The 22,865-nt window shown below is 50.7% G+C and overlaps 7 protein-coding genes across 7 annotated transcripts; 6 read left to right on the forward strand and 1 right to left on the reverse strand.

Annotated features, from left to right (window-relative positions):
* Nucleotides 1-1,252: 1,252 nt before the first annotated feature.
* VTN77DRAFT_4120 (uncharacterized protein) lies at nucleotides 1,253-1,771 on the forward strand (the record flags this gene model as incomplete). The annotated part of the gene is made up of 1 exon (XM_069420145.1): nucleotides 1,253-1,771. The coding sequence occupies one exon, from the start codon at nucleotides 1,253-1,255 to the stop codon at nucleotides 1,769-1,771; it is 519 nt and encodes a 172-aa protein (XP_069281791.1).
* A 5,113-nt stretch (nucleotides 1,772-6,884) lies between these two features.
* VTN77DRAFT_4121 (uncharacterized protein) lies at nucleotides 6,885-7,685 on the forward strand (the record flags this gene model as incomplete). The annotated part of the gene is made up of 1 exon (XM_069420146.1): nucleotides 6,885-7,685. One exon carries the CDS (start codon nucleotides 6,885-6,887, stop codon nucleotides 7,683-7,685), a length of 801 nt encoding a protein of 266 aa, XP_069281792.1.
* Nucleotides 7,686-8,322: 637 nt separating this feature from the next.
* On the forward strand, nucleotides 8,323-10,043 carry VTN77DRAFT_4122 (uncharacterized protein; the record flags this gene model as incomplete). Its single annotated transcript, XM_069420147.1, has 2 exons — nucleotides 8,323-8,379; nucleotides 8,466-10,043. 2 exons carry the CDS (start codon nucleotides 8,323-8,325, stop codon nucleotides 10,041-10,043), a joined length of 1,635 nt encoding a protein of 544 aa, XP_069281793.1.
* A 2,329-nt stretch (nucleotides 10,044-12,372) lies between these two features.
* Nucleotides 12,373-12,837, forward strand: VTN77DRAFT_4123 (uncharacterized protein; the record flags this gene model as incomplete). The annotated part of the gene is made up of 1 exon (XM_069420148.1): nucleotides 12,373-12,837. One exon carries the CDS (start codon nucleotides 12,373-12,375, stop codon nucleotides 12,835-12,837), a length of 465 nt encoding a protein of 154 aa, XP_069281794.1.
* A 1,447-nt stretch (nucleotides 12,838-14,284) lies between these two features.
* On the forward strand, nucleotides 14,285-17,829 carry VTN77DRAFT_4124 (uncharacterized protein; the record flags this gene model as incomplete). Its single annotated transcript, XM_069420149.1, has 5 exons — nucleotides 14,285-14,442; nucleotides 14,498-17,253; nucleotides 17,318-17,592; nucleotides 17,645-17,767; nucleotides 17,821-17,829. 5 exons carry the CDS (start codon nucleotides 14,285-14,287, stop codon nucleotides 17,827-17,829), a joined length of 3,321 nt encoding a protein of 1,106 aa, XP_069281795.1.
* Nucleotides 17,830-18,841: 1,012 nt separating this feature from the next.
* On the forward strand, nucleotides 18,842-20,695 carry VTN77DRAFT_4125 (uncharacterized protein; the record flags this gene model as incomplete). The annotated part of the gene is made up of 1 exon (XM_069420150.1): nucleotides 18,842-20,695. The coding sequence occupies one exon, from the start codon at nucleotides 18,842-18,844 to the stop codon at nucleotides 20,693-20,695; it is 1,854 nt and encodes a 617-aa protein (XP_069281796.1).
* Nucleotides 20,696-21,636: 941 nt separating this feature from the next.
* On the reverse strand, nucleotides 21,637-22,811 carry VTN77DRAFT_4126 (uncharacterized protein; the record flags this gene model as incomplete). The annotated part of the gene is made up of 3 exons (XM_069420151.1): nucleotides 21,637-21,760; nucleotides 21,823-22,568; nucleotides 22,635-22,811. The coding sequence occupies 3 exons, from the start codon at nucleotides 22,809-22,811 to the stop codon at nucleotides 21,637-21,639; spliced, it is 1,047 nt and encodes a 348-aa protein (XP_069281797.1).
* Between the last annotated feature and the right edge of the window lie 54 nt (nucleotides 22,812-22,865).

Genomic DNA, 22,865 nt, shown 5'->3' on the forward strand with positions numbered 1-22,865 from the left:
CTTTCTTTTTGCGCTGGGACTGGTTCCCAAGTCATATTTCCTCGTTGGCTTCTGTGAATAAAGTAGTAAATAATAATATCTACTTAGGTAGGGACTAGAGGCGCCCGGTATGGAGCTTAATTATTTTTGTTAATATCTGCGAACTAATCCTCTTCCTCCCCCAACTCCACAGGAAGATCGATCTGACTGTGGACTATAGGACTTAGATGGCCTTTGCGACTATTGTCACGGCAAGGGTAAAGCTTTAGGGACATTCTCTGGCTACACCTAAGCTCATTCAAGAAAAGAGCCAATGACGAGAGTAGAAAGAGGTACTCGATCAAGAATCATTGTAAGACTCGTTTTCTTGACATTCTTCGCATGTGTAAGTGGAGCAGAACGATGGTCACTACAGTATGTACTTAGCCCAGACGACACTCATCTGGTCGACCTGTCAACGTCACACTGTTAAGAGTTAGGAGAAGCCGTCAGGAACAACTAGTTTCTCTTTGCTTTTGGCATGTAATTTTGAGTTCTAGGCGGCAATTTCTGCATCCCGCAGTGGATAGACGAGCCAGCCAAGTACGGAGTATATGGAGGATCCGATATACGCCATCGATTCTAGAGGAATGCCAAAGCGCGTCTTAGACTGAGGGACCACTATTATTGTGTCCAACTGTACGTCCCGAAACTCAACAGGAGCAATGTTGAGTCGCTTCGGAGGTGGATGGCCAGAGCTATGCCATCGGTCATCAGTAAGGCATGCATTCAAGACCCCGGTCAACTCAACAGGCGTCACCATGAGACTGGTACTTTATAAACTCCGTAGCGCGTGTGAGCTATCAGGTCGTCATAAAGAAACCATGTTCCGGGGCTTCTAGCGGGGCCGAAACGCGGAAGTGGCTGGTCGAACAGGATCCGTCCCAAATCTAACAAGAGCAGAATTTATTAATAGTGATCCTGGGATTGTAATTAGTCACATATTGAAAGCAATTTCGTCGTTATCGGTGGGAAAATGAAAATTAAGAAGGGATAACAGAAAAAATCGGACAGCAAAGACCTTGCTCTCCTCTCGGCGTGCCACGCAAGATACCTCCGCTGGGTTGGACAACATTCTCGTCTGGGCCTTTCCGAAGCTGCAAGCGCTCAGCTGAGCACATCCTTGACAGCGAACAGGGCTGTCATTGCCTTGGGCGTCTGGGATGATGCTGGTCGGGCCGCGTACAAGATTCGAGCTGCAACTAAACCGCCTCAGAGATTCGGCTCTAGACGCATGATCCACGGTGCATTCGATCCGGCCATCGTGGCTGCAATTGTGGAGAGTGCTTCGTTAGTGCCATGTCTTGGAGGTAATCAGGAGCCACTTGGATTGACCCATAGTCCATCAGGTAATTCCACACAGACAAAGAGAGAGACGGAGAGAGAGGTACACAATTGTTTGCAGTCTGTTGTTCGATCAGTATCCCAGATGATGGTGCGTGGTGGTTCCGTTTCACCGCCTCGTCGACTTACGACAACAATGGTGAACGAGAGGCCGACTCGGTCAGTCTCATCAACAACGAGGCGTCGCGTGGTGCGATTGACCGGGCAAACCAGGTTGTTGGGAGCGGCTTTCTTCGGGTGGGTGACCTCCCCACGCCGTGGTAGACGTTTCGATTGGAATGGGCAGGGACCATGGCTTCCCCTACGGAGTACGGATACTGGGCTGAGACTCCTAGCGGTGTGCGGGCAATCGTCGGTACTAATCGCAGATCAATCTCTGGACAGATCTCTGCTCGGAGAAGGCTTCTGATTGATCTCATTGGCCTAACCCTTGCGGCGCCTGATGTCTAATGTAGTGCCCAGAGAAGGCAGCTGAGGGTTCAGGCCGATTTCGGCCTGGAATTTCGATGCTATCGACACACAGGCAAGAGACAAACCGTGATCAAACCACTGTTTCATGATGCCAAGACAGGGTCCTCCAAACGCAGCCTTGCAATGGACAGGCGTAGCGTAGGAGATCCCATCTAACTATCTGTTCCACTAGTAAAAAATCGTAGACGAGATCGAAAACTGCCCTGACTATTGCCAGGGGTAGCAACAGTTTTTCGATTCGTAAATATGTATTGTTGGAGAACCTTCGATTGCTACCATGATTATGGTAGGATCTTCATCTCGTTATAGTAATACCATTCTATACCCTGCTTCCCATCGATTTACCACGTCATGGTCTTGTTCCCATGTAGGTACTGTACTGTATATAGTAAGCCTCCAATCTGATCTGCTCTGATGGTTGCGCGTCATTCCGGTATCAACATTGTGAATGATGTGATGTGTGATGGTCATGTTGAATAATAACTCTGCAAACGACCAACCTGTTGACCTAATCCGCTAGAAGCTGCTTTGATTGAACGCTGAATGAAGTGTCAAGTTGGACCCAGCAAATAAGCACAATCGGAGCTGAGATAAATGACATTTGGAGTATTCTACACAGAATTCGAGTAGGATAGTGAGCATATCAAGTAGGGAGATAAGAAGATTGGCCCTCTCCTCCAAAATGTTAGCTATACACAGAAGTTCAGTGGATGAAGATAATAATGCCTTCGGTGGAAGAAGATAACGCCGGCAAATGTCCTCGCTCCCTCACATAATACACTTCGATAGGGGGGTATCTCGAGAGAAACATCGCCTTGCAACAATGCATGAAGAGAAATGTTATGCAAAATGGTATGTCGAAGTGGGTGCAAAAAAAAAAGCATGTCCATAAAGGGTATAAAACGAGAGAGCATCCTTCAAAGAACCCCGGTGTCCTTTTTTCAGAATGAATTAGATCAAATGACGCTAGAAAGCAAGAACCAAAGCCGTTCTATGTCCCAAGATCCAAAAAGATGCATGAACCCATAAGACAAACAAACAAACCAAAAAACACATTAAAAACAGTATTAGAAAGCGCCTGCGCTAACGATCTCGTTTTCGCAAAACCGCCCTCTCCTCGCCTTCCCCGCCAGCAGCTTCGTAAAGACTGCGACTCTCATTCCTCCACTCATCATATATCCTAAATTTTCCAACATCGTGGTGAGCTCTGCTCAGTCCGATTCGTTTTGTTTCGTGGTAATCAGAGAGACAGTGTCGACCTTTGCTCGAAGAGAGGAACAAAACGTTGTGGGGAATCACTGGCATGTTTTTCGGTTCAAATCGAATATTCAACGGCATATAAAGATAGGCCCATGAGATGTTCCCCGCCTTGTCCACTCAGTTCCTCATCGGCGCAGACGGTGGAAGATGCAGAGACGGTAAGCGACATGTCGACAGTGTCGAACAGGATCGAAGAAGGCCTTTTGCCGTTGAAACGTGTACCTCGTTTTCTCCTCCCACCGACGTAGCCGCCACGATTTCTCTGAGCCCGATTCGTCAAGAAAAGTCACCCTTTGATAAGTATCGTTGTTGAATATCATCAGACTAAAATATTCTGCGTGCCGTCGTCAAGACAGGCATGGTTCTTGGGTAGGATCGAAATGAGCGAAGTCATGGCTTTCCGTTTCTCGTGGGCATGTCCCGCGTATGTAGAAGAGTTGGAAAGAATAATCGAGCACATGCGACCGCACTCAGCGGATGAAGCCGACCATGGATGCGCAGCGACTGCAATAGTAAGAATTCATTCCGAATTGAACGACTCCGGGCGTCGGGGACGAAGGATTTTCGATGCATAGAGACCGCTGACACCTTGAGCAACGGACGATGTCGAGGGACGACGCGGCCGGCGTCGACTCCGAGGAGGAACGAGGAGTCATGGAGCCGGAGACGCCGGAGGACTGCGCTTGCAAACGGACAGATGGGGAGCTCATTTTGAACGATCTCCGAATGCGCTGTTGTGTGATCGTATCTTCGGAATCAAGACGCACAAAAAAGGCGAAGCGAAGCCTCGAGAGTGGTTGACGGCGGAAGACAGTTGAATGAAGGTCAGGAGAGTGCGTGTGGTGGTTTCGGTAGGCAGAAAGAAATCCAACCTTATGTTGGAGGGATCAGCCCTGAATCTTAAGCGGACCGGGGTACGCGCTAGTTGGGCTGATGGGCAGTGGTTATCTGTACCGCGTGTCCGTCTTCTCGGTTGGGTCGGAAGGAACTTCCAACTATGTTTCGGGCACTCAAGAGACGCAGGTGCGAACTGAAGTAATGTGATTCACTTTGGGTACCGAGGTAGAGGGGAAATGTTGCTGAAGGGTCGACTGAAAACCTGCGAGGCGGAGGCTGGCAGGTAATTATATCTATCCACCTGACCAGGATTTCTTTCCCGGTCATGCTTCCCTTCGAAGCGCTATTTAAGAATATTTAGTCCATTTAGATTGAACTAGTCTCCTGATCTCCTTGCAGCCAAAGTGACAAACGCCGCGGAATGGCACCATGTGTCCAAGCGGAATTTTTGCATGTCGTCGCGTCACTAAGTACAACTCATGTCGTCATCATACATACAGTGCTGCCCAGATGGGGCACTTGCGCCAATCTCCCACCACCAGATATCTCTGCGCATGTCCTGTCAGGCCACAGACTCGTTCGAGTATTGCAATGATCTGGAGGTTGTTAAAAAGAGAATATTCGAACACTGCCGGCAACACGGGAGGACGGAGTATGCGCTGTGCCTTGCTCGCCTAATAAAATAGCCTTAGATAGGTAATCGGGCTAAGATTAACCGGCTGCTGACTCAGTGCACAGCCCGCCTGGCTGGTTAGGTAGCTACCATACGGAATACCAGTATCAGCGTCAAGACTACTGCAATGCCCACTCACAATGGAAGGTTTTTGTTTGGCCAAGAAGTGGTGACCTAAAACGGTTGTACTGAGTAAACAAATTGCTACTCCACATCAAATGGTGGGAGAAGCAGGAGGGGGAAAAAAAGAGCCTAAAGCAGGTAAATTGAGCAGAGATCTGCCGCCCGATAACCCATCCGGCATTCCCGCCTGTTTCAACACAGCCTGCGGCTCACCCAATCACCTCGGCGGTCTGTACTCTCAGGCCGGCTACTAACAAACCGTGGCGTGACCTCCAAGGGGTCAAAGACTCGCACTCTTGAGGAAACTATCAGCTGCAAAGGTCCTCAGGTCGTGTTGGCCCTTCAGCCGTCCCCGAAGCTGCCCAATGATATCGAGGCAATGAGGGGGTGAGAATATTTGATTTATTTCCTCCACTAAGCGCTTCGCCATGTCATGGATTCTCCCATTGTTGCGGAGTACGGAGTATTTTGCCTGACTTTCAACCCAAGTTAAGAGGGTCGTAGTTTAGGCACAGTGCGAGTAGCACTGTCCCTGTTTCCTTTTTTTTTTCTCTCTTTTTTTTTGTCCTGTTTTTGCACCGCCAAAGGTAGGTTTGCCCACGATGGAACCGCTCTCAGCGACCCCACCAGGTGGCTGATAAAGACTCAGCTCTCAACCTCGGACTTGGGACCGTCAAGCCTCACGCTTGGGGGCCTCAAATAATCTCCCCACCAAGGGCCAAAATTCCCTGGGTGAAGTCCCCACCCAGATGCGATCGCTGATAACTACGAGGTTACGTGCCTCTTTTATGCAAAGAAGTCTTGCGAAATTTCTTCAGAATTCTCTACCCCAGAACTCTCCAGTGTGAATTGATAATTTTAGCATTCCTCTTTTCTGCAGCTCGCTTCATATATCCGCCGATGATTTGAAGGACCGGGTTACATCGCATGGCTGGTGTCTGGTCTGCAAATTTACATATGTGGCACACCGACCATCGAGGAATGACGTAAACCCCGCAGCGCTCAAAACTGAATGTGTTGAAGTCCACGTACGACCTGCAGATGCGAGCCTGCAAATGACACTGCATTGACAGCTGGTTTTCAAGACATGAAAACTAGAAAGATCAGCGACTACTAATTAGTAGGCAATGGCTTTAATTTGGCAAGTTGAGAGAGTGAATCGCAGGCTGAAGCGATTTAAGGGGACAGATTCCTGGGAGCCTGAGGAACCCTTTCGACACCAGGTTCTACGCAAGTGGCGCTACGCCATCTTTGACAGCAAGCACATGGCCAGCTGGAGGTCCTGTCGGAAATCTGGGTTATCGGAGAATTATCCTTAGGTCTCAGTCATCTCCTCTCGTCGCGTTGTTACCATGTGATTCAGTTTGGGCCGAGACTATACGCGTTTTGAATTCCTTTGGCACCTTGCCCATAAAGGCACTCCTTCAAGCAGTTTCAGGATTACTACCTACTCTGTACTCCGTACAGACTGCCAACGCTCCGGTGGGGGACCTCGCCTGTGCCGCCGGCAGAATTGCATTGCGATTTCCGCGGCCTGCCCAGTGATTGATGCCGCCAGATTGAGCAGGCTGAGTGCCTGCAAAACATGGATTGGTCGAGAGGATCTAGACTCATGTCAATAATAGTGACCTATTAATAGGCACCGGTCCTTCAACGGTTGTTGTGATTTTGTCCGATATGGAAAGAGGATTCTAGAATCTGAGTAATCAACAAGACAGGGATTATTCGCTAAGCAGCGTTCAGAGCGCAAATAGCCTATATTCCGGACGGACGTCATGTCGAGATAGGCTTTCTACTGACGCACTGCCAAGGCTGTCTCAGGGAGATGGGAAATAGGTGACGGCAAACGGAGTAATGGCAGAATTAATTGGCTCACATTTTCTCGGATTTCCTAAGACTCCTACCCCGCCAATGGTCGTTCACTAATTAACTGTCTGTACCTTGCCAAGCTCTCAATCTCCTTCACCTCCCACAAGAGTGCACAGCACATCATCCAAGCCAGGTTGAATTCAAAGCCGTTATCGACTCTGGATAATCCTCGATTGGGTTGTCCCAATTGTGTCGTCAACCGCCGGACTGCGCGCTCTGCCGCATCGATTACCCCGCTACCCCGCCAACGAGATCTCCGAAAGAGCATAACGCAAATCCCTCCCTCACCATGGCGGGCACATCTCCCAGTCTCTACAGCTTCCCGGATGTCGACGCGGTTGCTAAACAGCTGCGGAAATATGTCTTAGACAATCAGAACTCGGCGTTGAAAAGACATGGATGTTTCCGGATGGCCGTTTCGGGCGGCTCCTTGCCCAACACGTTAGCCAAGGCCCTTCTCGCACCCAGTAATGGCACTCCAGAGGACACACCGCAATTCTCCAAATGGGATGTCTTCTTTGCCGACGAGCGTGTTGTCCCCCTGGACCACCCGGACAGCAATTATCGCCTGATCAAGGAAGAGCTCTTTGACAAGATCCCCAAGGAATTGGGCACTCCCACAGTCCACACCATTGATCCCAATCATGTCAAGGGCGGGGATCCCACGGAACTGGCGGACCTATATCAGGAGGAGCTAATGCGGACCTTTGCCGCCAAGGACAGCGTGAGGCTGCCCGTCTTCGACCTCATTCTGCTGGGGACGGGACCGGATGGCCACACCTGCAGTCTGTTCCCCGGTCACCCACAGCTCCGAGAGAACGATGCGTGGGTGGTGGGGATTTCCGACTCTCCGAAACCCCCGCCAAAGCGCATTACCCTTACGTTGCCGGTGGTGTCTCATGCGTTGAGCATTGCGTTCGTAGCTACGGGTGGGGGAAAGAAAGATATCTTGAAACGGGTCTTCGACACGGAGGAAGGCCACAGCCTGCCAAGTGGCCTAGTCAATACCCATGGTGGCGACAAGGTGAGCTGGTTCACTGACCACGCAGCGACGGAGGCTGTCTCGTTTCCAAAGCGCGCAAGTTTGTGATTGATTGAGGTGATAAGGATGGAGAAGCGGAACTGTTGGATAATTCAGAAACGACTACTTCAATGGAGGTTACTCTGCCATGTGAAGGGATATTTGTTGAAAGTATGATACACACGCCAGTGCAATCTCATGGAGGTTTTCTATCTTCCCGAAGGATCAGGTTCCTAGCTGTGTGCCTTGGCAGGGTGCTGGTAAAATTTCGGATATTAGATCTTCTGTTCTCAGTCTTCCCGTGTCTGAGATTGCACAGGGATATAATATGCTTTTCCGACCGACCAATGTGACTAAGGAATAGCTGTAAGGACCGTAAGATGGTGCTGCGGGCGATTGTTCTCCTGATATAGAACACCAATTATAAATCCGAAACGCACCTAACTTGTGGTCCTCGAGTTGATAGATTGCTCCAAACTGGTAGTGCATGAATGTAAGTCTATAAGTGAAAATGCTGGATGAGTTTAGGTGTTGTGTTGGTGCTGGATTGTTGGCTGTCGCTGGTTGGGCCAAACTGGGTCGATCTATGCCGAGCTTGTTTACAGGACGTTCCCACCCGCACGCACGACTTAGCCAGACCGCAACATCTCCAGCTTCAAGTTAGTTCAGTCATCGCATTCTATGGATAGCATCTCCGCCCATAGTAATGCCGTTGCCGACCGCTACACTTCAATTGCCGGGAGCTCGCCCGAGTCACCAAAAGGTCAGTGAAACGAGAGTGAAGAGCAATCAAGCTCTTGGTCCCTGACCGGCCGCGCAGTGTTGCATCTCTAAAACTGAGCAATCCAGAGCACAAGCTTCGATCAAATCCGTGCGAATAAGTTGAATTCCATGAAGACGTCGATCCCTACTTCCCGAAATGGATCCGGGGAATTGGTAGCCGACACGAGTCGGGCCGAACGGCAGCTATCGTCAAAAGCAAGCATTTCGTCGATTTCGTCGATTCCTGCCCTGACGGGCTCAAACAGAGACAATGTTGCGACCCAGAGGAAGAGCTTCCTGCCTCAGCGCAGCAGTTCAGTACGAGTGAAACGGGAGGTTTCAGAGAAAGTACAGGGGCAAAATGAAGGGAGTCGACTGCAACAACCTGGGTCTGTACAGCAGCGGCTGTCTCAACAGGATCTTGCTTCCGCGTCACGTCGCCAGAGTCTACTAGTACAGCCTCAAGACTACAGGGCCTCGTTATCTGGCAAGGACGTGCCACCTGGCTCACCGACCGACCGGAATAGTACGACACCGGCGTCACCTCTGAAAAAACAGGTGTTTGATTCGAAGTCAACAGCCCCGAGCTCGCCGCTGAAATCACAGATGCTACCCCCGCCTCGTCCCATGAGATCCGTGTCTCTACGGCAACCACCCACCCCCAAGATTGTCCCATCTGGAGATTCAAAAGGGCATGTGAGGCACCGCAGCCAGGTTCTGGGTGCGGCTGCGAGCCAGGCATTGAAGCAGACCGACGGGTCGTCCTCGTTGCCAAAGGTCAAGCCTCCAAGACCACAATTCTCGACATATCAGCAACATTTCAGTCCGAAGAAGGAACCGAAACCGCCGACATCGACCACTGTATCGTCTCGCTCTTCGGAGTCAGATGCTGGGTCGATACCGGCTTCTCGACCGGACGTTGCCGCGTTACAGACCGAGTATTTACAGCTGTACCTACTGCATTCCTCTTCCTCCCAAAGGAACGCCGAATGGAGAACGAATTCAGAAAAAGAATTACGGAAGAAGTACGACTCCGTCGCAGGACTCTACCGCGTGCTCCTGGCGGAAGAAAGAGATGCCCAGCATCTGCTGAATGTCCGAGCCTTGCATCACTGGTCTGCGAATACGCAAAAGAATCACAGTTGCAGCGATTTTGCGGCACAAATACAGACTCTTTCACGCGTTATTCAGGAAGTCATGGACCTGTCAGAGCCTCACGGGGGACGATATACGAAGGCGGTCAGGATCTTTGAGGATTGGCTCGAAAGAGCGGTTCAGATCAGGGACAAACGTAGAAGATCAGAGACCGCCCCTCTGGACACACTTGACGAAGAGCCCGACTTCATTGATCCACTCGATCGGGCATGGAAAGGAGAAATTAATGCTCTGAATGCGAAAGTCGAATTATGCCTGCGGGAACTGCAAAATTTGGACATCGCTCCTCTCGATGAACTTGGAAATCCCGATGCAGCACTTCTACGGATCGCAAACGGCCACAAAGATCTTTTGATCTCTATGATGGAAGAACTGAAAGCAATGCGAACAATCGAAAGTGAGATTGTCGGATTGGAAAGATCGTGGACGGCGCGGACCACCGACCGACTGCGGGCTGTAGATGAAAGCGATATGCGCGGCCCCAGAGTCGGGGCTTGGAAGCGAGCCTGAGACGCACCAGCAAATAGACGTCCTTGTATCTGGGAAATAAGATCTACATATGTCCATGTTGCTTGAGCTGTAATCGCCATCGTCCATCAGGGAGCTTCAGGGACACAACCTATGCTGCAACAGGCGCACAGTTTCAAACAAGACCCTGGAGTTCTGTCAGGTAGAGATCGATCAAATGACGATGCACGGATCAGCGATAATGGCCGTGTCGCTATTCTGGATCTCTGATCGCTGTGCAACCACATTGGCCTTGATTACAAGAGACGCAGATCCTGGGGCCAACCAGGGCCATCTCACCGACCCGCTTATGGGCCGTAATGCTGATTGAAAGTCTGATCCGCGCCGCGACAGATGCATTCTCTAGCCCGTAGCGTCTCACTCAGCATCATGCCACACTCGTGCATCTGGAGCGCAAGATAGGATTCCCTCCGCTCTCCTTATTAATAACAGGGACCAAGACTCGAATCAAACGAACAGACGTGAGTGTGGATGGGAAAGCACGACCCGGGGGCTCGTATTTCCGGACTTGACGCTGCATGTTTTGTCAACATCTTGGTTCCGTTCTGATGACCTCGGAATGCCACACTTGTTTAGTAACGAACTACTATTCACTAGACACACCCAGTCCGTGTTGGCTCATGTGTAAGCCCTCAATTCTCTCACTACAATGCATGCTCTGAGTCATCATTATGCTCTGTGGCTGTCTGTGTCCTATCTCCTCTATCCTATTCTTCGCACTTAATGATGATATTCCGCGATAGATTACTATTTCGCTCCGACACCTTGCTGAGGCGCAAAGGGACTAGCTGCGACGAAAGCTCGCGTCGTCCTGACGGATACTAATTGCAGCTGAGTAAGAGATGGAATAGTAGTCTCGCAGAGACGACCAGTCTGTCGGCAGGGGGTGTGTGTGAGCCCGGTCTGACGCACACAGAAACTGGCTTGCCTTCATCACACTGGACTTGGGGAGAGCTGACTCTCCTTCCTGCACCGATCATCCACTGGAAAGCTGATTTAGATCGATTGCACCGTGCAGGGGTCTTGTTCTCTTCTCCTTTCATCGGGCCACTTATGCGAGTCGTCGAGTGCTTTAGTTAGGACTATGGTTCAGGGCGAAGCCTGAGACTATGTCTCTGTTTCAAAAAGTGTCTCTCCCCTGTCCGTGTTTCTTCTCTCTTTCTTTCTATGTCATCACAGCATGTTACCTTCTTCAAGAAACTGTCATTCTCTAGCTCTCTGGCCCCCAACTAGCTATTGACCAGGATACGCAGGACAGTTCCGGACCTGATACCCATCAGAGAGGCACATACACCTCTCCATCGGCTCCTGTGAATATTCATTGAGAGGAGTGCATCCGTGTCAGACAACTGGTTGAGAGGACTGTGTTAGGAGTCCACCACCTAGACAGTGCTATTCAGCGAGGATCACCGAGGTTGGGACGCAGCCGCCCTCCAGAAGAGGTAAATACTTATTGTCTCTGGTACGCCATCTTCAAACGTGACTAAGCTTCTCAAAGACCAGAACCCTGGTGACCTTGCAGAGTCTGAGAGATGTTGATACTCAGACGCAGTTAACATGGGCAGTAGCGGCAATCGATCGGAGCATCAATTTCATCGTTGACCTGTTTTCTTCTCGCGAGCAAGCGTCACCTGAGCTGCGCTATATCGCAGCAACCGATGTCCAGCAGGGATCTCCATCATTCTCTGAGCCTGCTCTGTCAAGATGGCGCGCGGAGTCTAATATTACGAAGGAGAATACTCGGGAATCTAGCTTACCGGAAATCTTCAATCTCGCACCAGGTAAGCGATCATCCGTGACACTAGGCAATGAAGCGTCTGCCTTGACCGATAATGAGTGCTATCGGTCAGAGCGCTTTTCGCTGATCTAAATTGATGTGTCGCGTAGGGACCCCCCGATCGTCGTTGGACGGTTCCCAGCCATCTCGCATCCTTCCATCGCTACCTTCTCTGACCTCCACCTTCCCACGGAGGGAATCACCGTCGCAATCACCGCCGCTGCTCCGTGGTTCTGATCTGTCTCCAAGTGAGGCACACGTGCAGTATCTTCAACGTGAAGTCAGTGCCAAAAGTCTCGCTTTACAAAACCTGCAACGAGAACACGACAATCTACTAGCAGCATTTTCCCGTCAACAGAACTATTACTCAACGCTGGGTTCAAGCACATCGGGGTCAGATGGTGAGGTACGAAAGTTGATGGAAGAAAAGGCAAGGTGCAAAGCCAGGTGGAAGCCCTTGAAACCCAGGTGAAGGATTTGCTCAAGTCCAAAGAGGAGGCGCAGCAGGAATCAGCGGCCAGCAGGAACCAATATATGCAGATCATGGCTATGTCCTCCCGGCTGCAGACGCAGACCACCGCTGATCTGAGACGATGGCATGCCGAGAAGGAAGAATGGGAGAAGCAACGAACGGGCTTGCTGAGAAGAATCCAGCATCTCGAGCGATCCAATCAGACGGCTGCGAATCTATCTGCCGCAGACGCTGATGCCTGGACATCCTCCGACGATATGCTGCGGGAGATGGAGTCCATGGATATACTTCGCGCAGATATTGACCGACTGGAGAGGACCTGTCAGGGCATGGAGACGGTGGTGAGGGAGCTGAATGACGAAACGGGGCGTCTCGACGATGCTATGCGAGCAGCTGTGCAAATTTCCACCCGTATCCGGTCTAAAGTGAAGCAAGCGCTCTCCGTTACGTCGCCGTCAGGAGGAGCAAGTCGAGAGCAGGATACTTCAACGCCCGAGGAAGGGCACGATATGGAAGATATAACCTAATCATATGGGGAGTTTTTCCTCTTCTTTTCTTTTTCTTTCCTTTTTCCCCCGGCGTTTCTGGCATCATTTCTAGGCTATAAGTGGATTCGGAGTCTGGTTGGAAAGAAATACCCGGAGAGTTTTTTTTTTACGCTTCACAGTATATGGCATGGAGAGGCAGGTGATGACACGTCTTTTCGGACACGATTCGTGATCACTGACTATTGATGACTTGCGAATTTTTTTTCTGGATTATTTTCAATTCATCTTGACCATTTGGATCTTCTTTTGATTTCGACTCTCACTTGTTCAGCGTCAGAAATCGACCAAGGTCTTCAGCGGAAAGGTTCTCCTTTCTACATTCTCTCTCTGTGTGTGTAAACGTTAAACGACGAACTCAATTGATATTACGAACTCCAGAACGTATGGCATTGATGAATGTAGCATTATAGTTGTAGTAGTGACGACAACATCATTCTATACCCCAATTCCAGCCTTTTCTGGGGATAGTAAGCTTCCTAAACAGTGGTGTTCCCACTCGCTGGACGCTTTCTTAAACGAACCAGAAAACACACGAATTGGCTTACCTCCAATGAGGATAGTTGGCCAGAGCTAAGGCAGTCCTCCCCAGATGCATCGACGGGTGGATGTGGATGGAAAGCCTTCAAGCCTCCCGTTGTTAAAACCGGGTATGGAGAACGCAATTACCGGGTATAGCAGCCTGTCAGCAGGAATCTCACCACACCAGCTGGGAAGAATTCATTATCCTAAATCCTGATTCCCTCCTTGCTGATCTCGCCCCGCGTCGATCTTGTTCACGAGCTTCAGCACGCCTTGATTTCCCAGTTGTCTGCTTGACTTACGGGCGGGGTGGACCAGTGATGTTGGAGTGGGGGGAGCCGTCCTTCCTTCTCCGGCTTTCCATCGCTCTTCCAGGATTCTTCTCTCTCGTCTCGTCTCGTCTCCTCACGCGCGGGTCGGTCCCTGCCTTAGTAGCCAGCTGCATTGCCCTACTTGACGTGGTAATCCTTTTTTTTTTCTTTCTCCAGATATTCTCCTTCCCTTTCGTCTCACCCTTGGAACGCTGTGTTGTTCGGTGTGGCTCACCAGGCGTCGGTATTTGCTCGGAGCGAATACCGTATGGCGTGATTTCTACAACGGGCCTAGCGCCACTCCTCCATTATCGATAACTGTCTGAAGCTCCGTGCGTCGGGCCCTCGCGTTGCAGCACCTAACCTCATCGCATGTGACCGTTTCCTGGTCCTGCTGAATTCCTTTTGAAAGGTTCCAGGGAGAGAAGAAAGCAGGAGACTCCTTAGGAAAAATTCTTTTGCCAAATTCGTGGTCGACTGAACCAACCTTGAACCTTTCCGCGTTATGACGTTGTTGCCGCAACATAAGTAGTTAACTCGGCAAGGATTTTTTATCTCAACCAGTCTGTGTAACGTCCTCTGTCGCTGAAATTAAAATGAAGTCATCGTTGTACGATCGGATTATGCGGAGGGAGTTGGGGGATGACTCCCATTATGGTCGGATCCCAGGACTCTACGGGTCGAAGGAATGGATCGATGAGTTGGATATTGTCAACGAGCTGGGCGGTCATACGGGCTGTGTCAATGCGTTGAGGTATGTCTGGTCGATCCTGTTTCGTCGATCGTGGATGGATTCTAACACTGCTTAGCTGGTCGAAAACAGGGCGCCTCCTGGCTTCAGGTTCAGATGACACCTATTTGAATATCTATTCCTATCAACCTGACTCGTCGACCAGCCCCTTCGCCCTAAATACGACGATATCAACCGGTCATAGGGCCAACATCTTCTCCGTCAAGTTCATGCCCCACTCGAATGACCAGACCCTCGTTACCTGTGCTGGCGACTCCGAAGTTCGCATATTTGATGTCGAGTATGCGTCCCGGAACGGCAACACCGATGCAACAAGCTTCAACGCATCAGCCAGAAGTCGACGAATAACCGATTTCTTCAGCGGAGTGCGCTATTTGACTGCTCGCAATACCAACGCTCGCGTCTACAGATGTCACGCCGACCGAGTGAAGAGGATTGTCACCGAATCGTCTCCTTATCTCTTCCTCACTTGTTCGGAGGACGGTGAAGTGCGTCAATGGGATCTGCGTCAGCCGTCTTCCGCATATCCAGCACCTCGGGGTGGCCAAGGCTTCATGGCCTACCGACCCGGCCTCGATCACGACGACTCGAATGTGCCTCCTCCATTGATCTCCTACAAACGCTATCATATCGATCTCAACACCATATCCTGCGCTGCCAGTCAGCCACATTACATTGCCCTCGGAGGGGCCCATCTCCATTGTTTCCTCCATGACAGGCGTATGCTGGGACGCGATCTTCTCGCCGAGAGGGGTCAAACGGGCGGTTTCTCGCCGATCGCGGGGAGTCACGACGATGAGATGATGGGGCGTGCAACAAGGTGCGTCCGCAGGTTTGCTCCGGGAGGCCAGAAGAGGATGAGACCGCAAGACAATGGGCACATTACGGCCTGCAAGATCAGCGATGCCTATCCGAATGAGATGGTTGTCAGCTGGTCTGGAGATCACATTTATAGCTTTGACCTGATCCGCAGCCCCGATGCACGCGAAGCCGAGGAAAAAGACCGAACCTCTTTCCGGAGAGGTTCGACTTCTAGCAGGAAGAGATCGAAGACAAGGAAACGGAAGCGTGAAAAGGTCACGTCAATAACCTCCCTCGATAGCGGGAACAGGCATCAGCCTCGCACGAGATCGGAGGAACCCGGTGGTGAAGACCCTGAAATGTCATTCAGAGTCCGTTACGGCAACGGACAGTCAGAGGACGTTCCGATTCCACTCCCGGATCCTACGTCGGACACGCCTGAAGATATCATCGAGAGGGCTCGCGAGTCGGTTCTCAACGAAGCGCAGAAATTGAGCCTGCGGATCGCCAAGGGCCTTGTCAAGCTGCGCAAGACTCTTTTCTCGCTCGAAGCGTCGGTCCGAGAGGCCACCGAATCGCAAAGGTACTATGATCCTACCCCATACACAGCCGCATTCACGAGTGCCTTGGGGATTGCGTCGACATACCTTCCGCAGATGGACGAGGTCATCAGGACTTGGAGATACCCCATAAATCCGACGGAAGATGATGTAATCCTTCAGCAGACTCTTCGTCGCAATCGTGAATCTGCCCGGAGATTCGTGCAGGCTTCAGGGACGTTAGCCCGTTTCCTGGGAGGAAGAATACAGACTCCGTCAGAGGGAGAAAGTCCCCAACTGGACTTGTTTAAGGAGATCGTTCCCGCGCCGTCAGAAGATGGTGTCATAGACCCGGAATCCCAGTTCGGCTATGACTTCTTGAAAGCCATCTTACTTTGGCTGGAACGGGGTCGAGCAGGCCTTGTAGAAGGATTTAAGCTTAACCAATCCAACCCGCGGAATCGCATACGATTCCCAATACCAGAAGATGCAGGCGATGAAGCGATCGAGAGCATCCTCATTCCTTATCTTCAGAGGCTCGCCGGCTCCGCGCCAGTTGTAGATGTTGACGCGTTCGAACACGATGAGTCTCGTATCGTGTTTGAGACGCAGCAAGCCGCTGTTACCGCCTTCGGGAATGCTGTGAAGCTGTCTCTGGAGGATTTGGGGAATGCGGCGGCTCGTGAAGAGGAAGGTGAGGATCCTTCAGAACCTCCGATTGTTCGTGCCTTGAACCGCCGCGCAGCGATAAGGTTCTGGGGCTTCAGGGTCGGTCGAGCCATTCTCATGCAGGCTGGCGAGGGGGTTAACTTCGAGTTCGTCAATCGTGCATTTGGTGGTTTGAGGACTTTCATAGAGGAAGATGAGGACGAGGATGACGGACGGGAACGTATGCAGGAGGATATCAATCAGGAGGAGCAAACCGAGGAAGTCCGTCCCAGTAAGAGGAGCCAGAATACATCATCTGGGGGTCCTTCTTCAGAGTCGGACAGTAGACGGTCCTCGGAGGGTGATGTTGAAATGACGGGCGCAGCACTGTCAAGCGGTGATGCCGGAGACCACTCCTCCGAGGAAAATGCCATTGAGGATGAGGAGATAGATGACGAGGACGACGAGGACGATGATGATGGTGATGTTGATGTTGACGACGATGACGAAGAGCGTCGACGGTCCGAAGACGAGTCGGACGAGTCGGACGGCGAGGAGGAAATCGGAGGGTTTTTCATCAGGCGGGGTTTCCGCAATGGCAGGGGGAGAGAAGAGGTCGAAGCTCACGTTCCGTGCTCGTCACACATAAACGTCTATCGCGGACATTGTAACATCAAGACGGTAAAGGATGTCAACTATTTCGGATTGGATGACGAGTACGTGGTGAGCGGAAGCGATTCGGGACACGTCTTTATCTGGGATAGAAAGACGTCGAAGTTGGTCAATATCCTTCAGGGAGATGGGGAGGTTGTCAATGTCGTACAAGGTGTGTTTCACCGCGTTTCGCCGCTTAGTGGCGTGCAGTCAGTCTCATTACTAACGTGGCCCAGGTCATCCGTATGAGCCGACAATCGCGGTTTCTGGCATTGACAACACGATCAAGATCTTCTCACCCGACAGACGCGCCCAGGATGACGCCCGCCGCGGCATCAATATCCTGAATCCAGACCACCCGGCGAATCTGTTTACGAGTCGTGCCCGTAATGGCGGTGGCGGCTCTCAAGTGTATGGTCTGAGAAGCTGCAAACGCATGCAAGACAGCTATCAGATCATTGCTCAGAATGATGTCGACCGGCAGGGTGGGATGAACGATGCTTATATAACGGTAAGCCTTGTTGGCTCGTTGCTAGTTGGCCCGTGTTCTAACGTTCGCACAGAGAAGTATGCTAGCTCGTCTGGCTGCGACATTGAGAGAGCGACACGCTCTTGGAGGTGGTGTTGCTACATTGGGCGGCGAAGGTGGTGAAGGTGCTACGATTGTTCTGGACGATAACTGCAATGTAAGTATTCGTCAGCTGTCGGTAGACTCAGCTGCTAACTTCCTTCACTATAGGTTATGTAGTTGCTGGCGGACTTCGATTTGAGATCAGAGCGAGAGGAGCAGTTTCTATTCTTTCCGAGTTAGATATTTATCTACCAGGATGCATTGTCGCATTCCTTTGGCGTGGTTTTCCTTTACGTTATTACTGTTTACCATTTTTTATTTTAATTTTGCATATTTATCGGCGGAGGTTGAAAAGGTTGAATATCATCATGATCCATGGGCAGACTGGAGGGGAAATTGAGTATCTTGATTATCGTTGGTCAAATGCATTACATTGCAGTTTTTTAATTGCCGCGGCGGCACTTTACAGTAGACTGAAATTGCAGTCGATGACTTGATTATTAGGTAGCAAAGAATAGGAAGGCATAGACGTCTAAAAAAAAATATTTGCATTTATGATTTTGATTACAATGATGATTCTTTTATTTCTTTATTATTTCTTCGACTGCGATCCACGTGATGATAATGATGAGTGCGGGGCGGGGTGGCAAAAAAAGGGAAATATAAATTTTATTTCCAGTATGCTCGCGAATTCAGAATCCAGAATTCAGACAAAAGAGAAGGGAAAGGGGAGAGAGAGAAAAAAAATATAAGATAGATATAGAACTGGAATAATTATAGATGAACAGTACCAAGATGCTTAATGTGCGTATGTATAGATCTGGAAGTGTTGTCTTTTTTTTTTTTGCAATGGAAACAGTCTGTTTATCTACCTACGGTACGAACCAAAAAAAATCTAAATAAATCCAAAGGATTTTAAAAAGTTTCTCCACAAAACTTTGAGTCAAAAACCGATTTAAGATTAACAACTATTTATTTTTTAACTACGCTTGTATGTATGTACAGTACATACTGTACATTACATACATACAGGACAAACTATATGAAGAAAAAATTCAGAAACAATAACGAGAACAATAACGACAACAGACTGATGTGAGCGCACCCAAAGACAGATACGCAAGGGAGAAAAAAAAGAGGAAGACACGCAGCACACACTGAGAAAAAAAAACCAAGAGGGAGGGGGGAAATGACAAGATCACCTACACAAGAACTCCTCCTCTCCCACCGCGAAATCACCGCTCAGCTGTACGGCGAGGGTGGCGGCGACCCGCACAACCCCCTCCTCTACCTCCAGCGCGGACACATCCATGCCTGTCTGGGCTTCGCCGACCTCGCTGCGGCAGATGCGTACCGGGCGCTGACGCTGCTGGAGTCGGTAGTTGATCCGGAGGGGTGTGAATATGTTGCACGGAGGCGACGACATCCCTGCGACAGTAGCAGTAGCGGGGATGCAGCGAAGGAAGCAGAAAATAGGGAAAAGGAGGATGATGATGCAGAAGAGGAAGATGAAGAGGACGACACCTTCATCCCCATCTCCCGCGAAGAATACGATGCGCATATCGGCGAGGTGTATCTCTTGCTTGTGCGTGGCTTGCGACGCTGTGGGTGTTTGCGGGATGCGTATGAGTTTTGCGTGCGAGGGGTCGAGCATTTGAAGCAGCTGAATTTGGATTCTAATGAAAGTCAGCAGCAGCAGTCGCAGTCGCAGTCGCAGCTTGAAAATGGGCAGAATGCAGTCTCGCTGCTGGAGGGGGAGATGGAGGAGATTAAGAGGGTGCATCGGCGGAAGAAGAAAAAGAACGACAATGAAGATGACGATGATGACGACGAATTCAACCCCCATACTCTGACTGCGCAAGGCTTAGCTCGCAGAGTCCTGTATCCCTGGAACGATCACGAGCCGGATCGCAAGGCCCCCGAGACACTGCAGCTGCTGAACGAGAGATTGAAACACGTCGCCCCCAAATGTGAGGTGAGGGCTGTTGCGCTCCCGGCTCTGCATGATACTGGCAGAAATACAGACGACAAGGAGGACGACGCTGGCGATGCTGCTGCCGACAAGGAAAGGGTTTCTATCCAGCTAGGCCTCTTCGCCAAAGAAGACATCCAGCCCGGCGAGGTCCTCCTGCGGGAATCGTCCCTGCTGACAGCGACGAACCGCCTGCACGACGATCTCTGCGACGCGTGCAACGGCCCTCTACCGGAGCTGTCGTCTGACGGTACGAATACGACTTCTGCCGTCGCCTGCGAGAACTGCGACGACACCATCTTCTGCAGCCAGGCATGCCACGACCGCGCGCAGGAAGTCTACCATCGCGCTGTCTGCGGCCACGACGGCCTCGAGTCCATCGGCAGGGATGTGCCCGATCCCAAGGACAAGGCTGATTATCTGTACCTGCTGCTGCTGGGGCGGGCGATGGCTATGGCTACGACGCAGGATGTCCATCCGCTCGACCTGCCGGAAGTCAAGTATATCTGGGGGGATTTTCACGACTTCAACCTTGACGAGTACTGCGCGGGGGCAGAGTTGGACGACGATCACGATCCCACCGCATCTTTGCCTTTCTCCTTCCAGCTGAACATCCTCCAACCTACCCGTCTGCTAGAAGAGATGGGCCTGGACCCCTTCATCTCCCTCGCGCGATTCGACACTTGGGTGCTCAACACGCTGTACGCGAAATTCCGGGGCACGGCGTCGGGCCGTCTCTCGACGTGGGACGGCGGGCCCGAGGTCTGCGCCGTGCATCCGCTGTGGTGTCTGGCGAACCACTCCTGCGATCCCAACGTGCGGTGGGAATGGGGTGGGGAAATTACCTTTGTCGCGCGGACGCAGGAAGAGAAGGCTGTATGGAGGGGGAAGAACCAACAGAAAAAGGAAGGGAATACTGCTGCTGGCGGTGGGATCAAGAAAGACGAAGAGATCCTCAACCATTACTGCGATGTCAATCTGGATGTTGCGCAGCGGAGGGAGTGGGCAAGGGGGGCCCTGGGGGGGATGTGTCGTTGTCCGAGGTGCGTGTGGGAATCATCTTGTAGTTAGTTGGGTAGGTACTACGGTCGCTGTAGTTTTGGAGAATGAGATATGTGTTAGATAGATATATGGATACATCTGTATATAGGTATATGGATAACGAGAACTTAAAAAAAAACAAGGTTGTACATGCATGCATCCAGAGAACCAGGGATTGAAGAGCGAATACCTAGAGAATAGACCTGCTTCCATGGATGGGATGGGAGGCTTTCAAAACTCAAAACGTCAGTTTTCTAAGCAGTTTGCCCTGCCCTAGTAGGCCCTTGGCCCTGTGGCCAGTCATTAACGTTGACGTTAGCATTATATTATATTAACATAACTCGTACATGTCTACATATCTACATACTTGTCTATCTACAGTGAGGGAGGAAAAAAGTAGAAGATGGGGGGAAAAAAAAAAGAGAGAGAGAGAGAAACAGAAACAATAGTGAAGGATAATAAATGGAATGGAAGAAGACACATGAGGACTTCAGATGGTTTTTGATAGTTTCCCTTTTCTCGAGTTTCCTTTCTTTTTTTCTTTTCTGGTTTTTCAAATTTCCCATTCCTATGGCCATCCTATTCCATTCCATTTCGTTCCGGCGCAGTACAATCGAGACGTGAGAAAGAAGAAAAGGGGGAAAAGAAAAAAAAAGATGAAAAGAAGAGTGATCCGACAAATTGGCCTGTCGTGAAGAATAAAAAACTGATTCAGGAGAAACAGACAAGACAAACCAACATGCAAAGCAAAGAATAACATAATATCATGCTTTTGCGAAGAAAACAACTGCAAGAACGACACTTGTATTGTACAGAGAAACGATCATGGTCATTATCATTATAGTATACATGCATGAAGAAAAAAGCAAGTAAACGCCTGTAATATCATATCGTAATCATAGCATAGCATATCATATCGTATCATTCAACACAACACACACAACACAAGAAATCGACTGACTGACTGACTGTCACTTTGCGTGGTCGACGAGCTCCGCGTAGAGATCGTCGGGGATCTTCCGGACGAATGAGACGGTTAGGCTGATTATCTTCTCTGCGTCGAGAGGGGGGAGGGATCGTAGGACCTTGTTTGGACTTTTGCATAGTCAGTAAGATATGGTATATGAAAAAAGGACTCTAGATTACGAGTGACGTACCTCTCGCTCTGTAGAATCGTGTCCCGCATCCGATTCAGCTGCGCAACAATGCAGAGGATATTCAGATGCGGTCCATACGCGAACAGAAAGTCCCACAGGTGTAAAACCTCCGGCAGCGGGGGCGTACAAGCGCAGAGAGTCATCACCGACGGGAATGCATACAGCTCCGCGTGCATCCCCCTGGAGAAGAGATAGCTGGCAAGCTTCGCGTCGACGATCTCAAGACACCGGTCCACCAGTTGCAGACCCCGATGAACTCCGTCCATCGCCCCCCGGATATACCCAGGACATTCCTTAGTGATGAAATAATGGAATAAGGCAAAAGCCTCCACCTCGCTGCGCGCTGCGTAGAGGAAAGGCGCACAGAGGACGTTCATCCCTTGGACGTAGATCGCCGATTTGCCGCACCCCTCTTCCGACGGCCCAGCCGTCGCAATCACCGTCTCCCGGGTAGGTTCCTCTTCGATTGTCGGGGGGTTGTCGACAGCGAGCTCGAGCTCCTGCCTCCTTGAAGACGGCTGTTGAGCATCGTGGAGCTTCCAGGCGACAGCGTTCAATAGCCGGATCAAACTGGCCTCGGTGACACGGCGCTTGAAAAGAGGATCCGTCGCGAGCGTGCGAAAGGTATCGTTCCGAATCTTCGTATACGCCGGTGAGCGCCCCCGGTGCACCAGTGAGAGATAGTCGTCCGTCGGTAAGGGAGGTATGTCCAGGAGAGCAAGCCACAGGTATATTCGATAGGTGGACTAAAGAAATTAGTATGTATTACGTATTATTATTATGTATTAAGGGGCCAGAAGAGAAATTCATACCATCCCATCGCCATCTGCATCCACTCGCGACGACAGCACCAGCAGTCTCAGCTCTTGCAACGCCTCGAGGACCTTTCCCTCCTCTGGGCCTTCCCGCAGCAGGTTTTCCAGATTGGATCTCTTAAGGGGAAAGCCCGACGAACCGGTCTTCCTCGGCGGTCGCCGTGATCTGGTCATGGTAGAAGTAGTGGTAGTAGTCGTAATAGACGGAGCTATAATGCTGCCCTTGCT

Source organism: Rasamsonia byssochlamydoides (assembly GCF_041956645.1).
Source record: "Rasamsonia byssochlamydoides strain NRRL 3658 unplaced genomic scaffold VTN77scaffold_3, whole genome shotgun sequence".
NCBI lineage: Eukaryota > Fungi > Ascomycota > Eurotiomycetes > Eurotiales > Trichocomaceae > Rasamsonia > Rasamsonia byssochlamydoides.